Source organism: Mizuhopecten yessoensis, unplaced genomic scaffold (assembly GCF_002113885.1).
Source record: "Mizuhopecten yessoensis strain PY_sf001 unplaced genomic scaffold, ASM211388v2 scaffold2671, whole genome shotgun sequence".
NCBI classification, from domain to species: Eukaryota; Metazoa; Mollusca; class Bivalvia; order Pectinida; family Pectinidae; genus Mizuhopecten; species Mizuhopecten yessoensis.
The window spans coordinates 1,987,446-1,993,445 of NW_018404662.1; the positions used below are offsets into that span (position 1 = coordinate 1,987,446).

The 6,000-nt window shown below is 35.0% G+C and overlaps 1 protein-coding gene across 2 annotated transcripts in view; it reads left to right on the plus strand.

Moving 5' to 3' along the window:
- Positions 1-5,122, plus strand: part of LOC110446313 (5-oxoprolinase-like) — a 114,736-nt gene extending 109,614 nt beyond the window's left edge. For both annotated transcript variants that reach the window (XM_021491398.1, XM_021491397.1), the window contains one exon: positions 3,898-5,122. In XM_021491398.1, the coding sequence (XP_021347073.1) occupies positions 3,898-4,000 (103 nt within the window). In that variant the 3' untranslated portion in view covers positions 4,001-5,122. The remainder of the gene's footprint in view (positions 1-3,897) is intronic.
- The last annotated feature ends 878 nt before the right edge of the window (positions 5,123-6,000 follow it).

Here is a 6,000-nt window from a genome sequence, read left to right on the forward strand (position 1 = left end):
GTGAAAAATCTTCCAAAACTGTAGCTTTATATCTATACGTTTCTTTCTCTTCTGATGCACAAATTTTACAGTATAACCATTGCTCTTATAATTGTTTAGTAATTTTATTTTGTACAAATTGTTCCTAGGTAAAAAGTGGAAAAGGAACCAATTTTACCGGCTATTATGTTGTAATGTGTGTAACCCATTGTGAATTAATATCAACTACTAAATCATCAGATGGTGGTCTGGTGGCATAGTGAATACCACACTCGCCATTCATCTATGCAGTCGAGGTTTAATTCCTGAATTGGACGTGAAAAGGTTCGGGGTCATCTGCACGAACACGTGGGTTTTTTTCTGGATACTCCCGTTTCCTCCGACATTAAAAACACTTGTTCATTGATTAAATGTGTTTCATAATTATTCTACAAAAAGCTTATTATTATTTACGGGGAAAATAAATGATTCAAAATGTGGTATACATTCTCGTCTAAGCTAAAAAAAAAACATCTTTTCAAGAACCAATTTTCTCTAATATGATATCAATGAAGTATATCATTGAAAAGCATTATTTACGAGGTATAAAGAGAATGTATTATATTTTGTCTAAGTATTGACACAGCTGATGCACAATACTTGCTCGTGTCTGAATGAGTGGTTCTTGCCACTTGTGCTGTTTCGTTGTGTTTGGCACGCGCTACCTCGTTAGAGACACATTGCCGTGTTCGGCAGAGAACACACGGTAGTATGGACATGTTTATCAAACATTTAGAGAGGAAAGCACTTCTATGATAATTACGGAGAGGCACTTTTTTCTGTCTGTTCATCGATGGCTTCAATTGGTGCTTGATGCTTTGACAAATTAGTGGCAGGTACCACATACTCGACGAGAGCAATAATTAGGTGTCTCTAGTAAACAAGCTATCAAACAAGTGAGATAGAAAGGGTCTTCCCTCTACATATATTTACATGGAAACGTGTATAACTTATCTGTTTATATATTGTGATAGGAAATTCTACTTATGTACGGGTCACATGTGGTGTCATAGGAAATGGTTTTACTGATATACCGGAACAGACTCAGGAAATAGTGACTCAGGAAATAGTCTTATTGCTTTTAATATATCGGAATACATATACTATTGTATAACGTTTTACGTACATATTAACCATATTTTGATATTATAACACATACAAAATATATGTATCGTGTATGCTTGCAGTTGTGCATTGATTAAAACAGCCATTTCCAAGGGTCAGTGGTATTATTTGATGTTAAATTATGACGTCATAATAATGATGACGTCAACACGTAGTCCAATGCATTCAGAGCTGCATGGATGTCATATGAACTCGGTATATAAACTGTCATTGCCGTAGAGTGGTAAATATTTATACTATATACCGAGACATCTGTGCTGTTATATTGAACGGTCGTACTTCTACTTGTATATTGGTCACCGGCAGGTGGCGTATTATACTAGTACGATATGATACAGCGTAGGATATACCGTGTATTATATAGGGTCACCTATGGTATGGATACAAAAAGACCAAAAATATATGACAAAGATTCATATTCTTCAAACATTACCAACATCAATACCATAATAAACTTATAAACACAATCCGATGAAGTGTTTGTTTTGCAGTACTACGTATTTCTGTTGTTTATTACAGACCTCGAACTAATTGTAATCGAAGATCTTGCTGTGACTACCTCAACTTTTTAAAAATCAAACTGTGGAAGTTACGGAAGTAACAAAACAGGATTGATACGGTTGAACACAACAACTAGTACAAGTTTTATCGTCTCTATCAAACTTTTAAAATTTATGTCATGTTTCGTTACGTTTGTTTTGCTCCGAAGTACACAGATACAATTGGCCGATAAGAGGTACATACAGCGCCCTCTAGTGCCAAGCTACTATCGCCGTGTCATTGTTCACGTGTAGATCTAATGGCCACAACCAATTTACAGATGCTCAGGAGCGTATTTTTCCTGACATCTGTTCAACGTCTTAATTATCTTTATGCTGCATGCCAATATGCGCTTGCAGTTAGGCTAGCTTTATAATTTACATTTGGCAAACGTTCAACTGCTATATACCTGAGCTATATAACGAGCATTATGAAATTAATAAAAGCTAAACATGTGTATCAATGTAAATTAAAAAGAAAAATAAACTCTTCTGGAATGTGAAAAGCCAGATTCTCAACTATGAAGTCTTGTCAGATAAAGTGTGTTAGCAAGAGTTATGTTATATTTTCCTTGTTAAATTTTTCATGACGTGCTGAAAAATAAATTGCTTCCTTTGCTGTATAAACAGAATAACGTCTGTCACAATAATATTTTTCACCCTTTGAGATGTGTTTTAGAAGACTATTTCGGAAAGCTTATAATACTTTGAAGAGCTACACATGTTCTTGTATACACGAACACGTGTAGAGCTAATACAAATGTAAATTAACGTTTCTTGTAAATTTACGTTTCGCCAGGTTTACCAGCGTTTCGTCCATGCTGCCATTGCTCCAAAATTGCATGCATTGCGCGGCTCTCGGGTTTGATTGAAACATCAGACAGGGTGGAATCGGTCATATCAAAATACGTGTAGCAGAAACAGGCAATTTAATTTTGTTTACGTTTGCGGTGTAGTCGCTGTAAATTAGTGGGATATTGGTGTAACACTTGTACATGTTTCCTGGATAAAACCACGGTCTGTTCTGGTAATGTTAACGTTGTATTAGTAAATATATTTTACTATTACATTTGCTTGTCCGGTTACTACTAGGACGTAAGAAATCTACTACAGAAAATACAATTTAAAAAAGTTTTAGATTCCTCTTAATCAAAACACTGCATTCCTGTTAAAAATAGAACGTTGCGAAACTCTATACATAAAAACGATTGAATGCCAATTACAGTTTAGCACTCCCCACATCAGGTACATGTCGGTAATCCCTTGATGTGTATAATCCAAGTGTTAATACAGCAAGACGTTAACACATAAATAACACATATCCTCCAAGGGTTTTGTAGGTATTGATTCAATGTCAAATGGTATCGGTGTTTCATCGTGACTTGTGGTTGCTATTTCCTGTAGGATTTGAGTGGCCATATTGTCTTTGTGTGCTGCTAATTAGACGTAGGATGTTTATTCTCTATTCCTTCACGTAAATATGTAGTGAGACTGATAAATCCCTTCCTATACAGTGGCGGATCCAGAGACCTATCTGGGGGGGTTTCCATGTTGGAAAAAATTGAGGAAAATGGTGAAAATATATGATTTTTAAAGAACATTCTCAGGGTGGGGGGTTTTCCGGAAGCCCAAAAACCCCCTCTGGATCCGCCACTGCTATAGTAGACATACAGTGGTTATATTTGTACGTACCTAGTAACAACTAATCAGGGCAGGATCGGCAGGATAAGATCGTGACGTCACACGTGTCTATTGCAACCATACCTTCAATTGTCAATTTTGTTAAATGTGTTAACACGTCATTAAGATGTGTTTACCTGTTGTATTCACATTTTACCGTCTCTGACACTTAGGAATTAAATTTTTCTGTATCTCCCACGGGGCCTTTGGAAATCACGCAAAAAGTTATTTAACCAAGACAGACCACTTTCTTACTTGGTCCGACTTTTGCATGCGGCTTCGTTATCTACTTTTATTCAAATATTTTTATATGTATTATTTGCTTTACAGGGGAAGTCTTTTTCGTTTTGTTCATGTGTGTTGATGTTCGGACACATGTTTTTTTCCCCGTTTTACGTAAAATAGTGTCTTTGTTATAAATTCTTACTGAAGGAGTACATTACACATAATACTGTACATTCATCTGGACAATAATCGCTTGTAGAGCCAAATGAATTTGTTTTCAACCCTAATTTCTGTTTAACTCTATTTTTAGGACGTTTTCCTGCTACAGACTCCCGGGGGTGGTGGGTATGGTCCCCCGGAGGAGGGTGAGGCCAGTGAGGAACACCATGGACAGAGGAAGAGGAGGAGAGTAGACACACCCTCTAGTGTAGTGGGGCGGGGCAGTGTTTACGAGTACAAAAGGACACAAGAGTCAGCGTAAATTACACTTAGATGTGTACAGGGTGCACCATGTGACGTATGGACCTACATGATGGAACGATCTCATTTATATTTACGCATTTTTGATGTTTTGTATTAATGTCATTTGGATGCTTTTCGCGTGGAGGTATGTTTTATTGAATAAGCGTTTTTTGCTGCCATTATATTAATTTGGTGTATTGAACTTCTGACATACTCAGAGAGGGGAAAGGAATTGTTAACCCTTTCCGAATATGTGTCCATAAGGACGAGAACTCTTCGAAAAAACCCAGCTCACTATGTGTATCTCTTTCTGTATTATGACTTCCATATTCGTTCTCGCAAGAAAAATGTTTGACAAAAACAATTGAAATTCATTTAATATGAAGGATATACTAATAAAGATTACTGTAAGGGTAAAGTATTACATCAGCGTTTTTTTTGCTTATTTTTTTTCATTAATTTTATTCAGATTTGATACGTTTTAGTGTGGTGTTAATGACTTCTAAAACTACACGTAAATATGTTATTAATGAATTGTCTATACCATACCTGGTTTATATGTATCATCGTATATTTGTATGACTGTGTTTTCTATGTTTGTGTGTACATTAACACTTATAACAGCTCCTGTTTTATCTCCACACCTATTGACTCCACTCTTTTGTAACAGTCGTTCTCTATCTGGATATATATGTTTTATTTCCTTTTTACATTTATTGGGTTACATGCTGAAGGTGTTATTTGTGTATCATTGTCAATGTTGTATGTAGGCTATACGTATGGGGTTAACAGGCACACCTTGTTGCTCAGAACCAAGACTAAAAGCAATGCGGTGTAAGATGGAATAGAGTATACACCCTAACAGTATGTCCATGTTATGTAAGCTTTTAACAGATCCCCTGTTAATTAATCATAACTATTTTTTGTTGAAAATGTTTTTGACTAATAAAAACAAAAATGTAAAGCAAAACCTGTTAACACAAAATGGTCCTTTTTCTTGCCTCCTCGCCTTTGTACATGTATATATATTAAGGTCATAGGAGTGTGTTGCTAAACGGAAATAGGAAGTACAGTGTGTTCTTTCAATATTAAAGGATTGCAAAGCAATCCAGGCATTAATTCAGTTGTTTTTTAATCAATGAGTCACATGTGTCCATTTTTCTGTACTTCAGGAAACCGGCTACCTATTTCACTACTGTGAAGTTTTTCAAGAACGATAACTCTTGCATGCACTTAATACGTGCATATGGTTTTATTAAAAGATGTCAATTTTTAATCGTTTATAGATAATTAATTTTACACAATTTCAGCATTTATGAAATTGATATACATTAATGCAATACTAATCTATGTCAATATCATTTTTATTGACATTATTTTGCAAAAAAATGTGTTTCAATTTTTTTTTCACAATTCACTCCTTTTTACATAAATTTCCATTTAAAATCCTTAAAATTCTGACAACCTATATTTTTTTAAGGCAGAAAATTTTATTAACTTCAAAGCAATATAACTACAAAATTTGAATAAATTCTACTGAGAAATGGCGACACAATCCTATTACATTAATAGCAATGACATATATAATATGTTCTCTGATCTGTCTTCAAAATAGTACACTTCGATTACACAGTGATTATGCGATTCGATACCAGAAATTTAGGATTCAATTATTATGTAATTCGACACCAGAATTATATATTTTACAGTGGTTATGCAATTTGATACCAACTATATATAATCTCTTAAATCTGCATATATATGTTATCAAATGATTATGTATCCGATATCAGATATATATATCATAAAGTGATTATGAAATACGATACCAGATGTATACAATAAATTATATGCGCATTTTTAGGTCACCTGAGCTTTAGCTCAAGTGACCTATTGCTATCCGTTTTCGTCCGTCGTCGTCCGTCGTCCGTCGTCCGTCGTACGTCGTCCG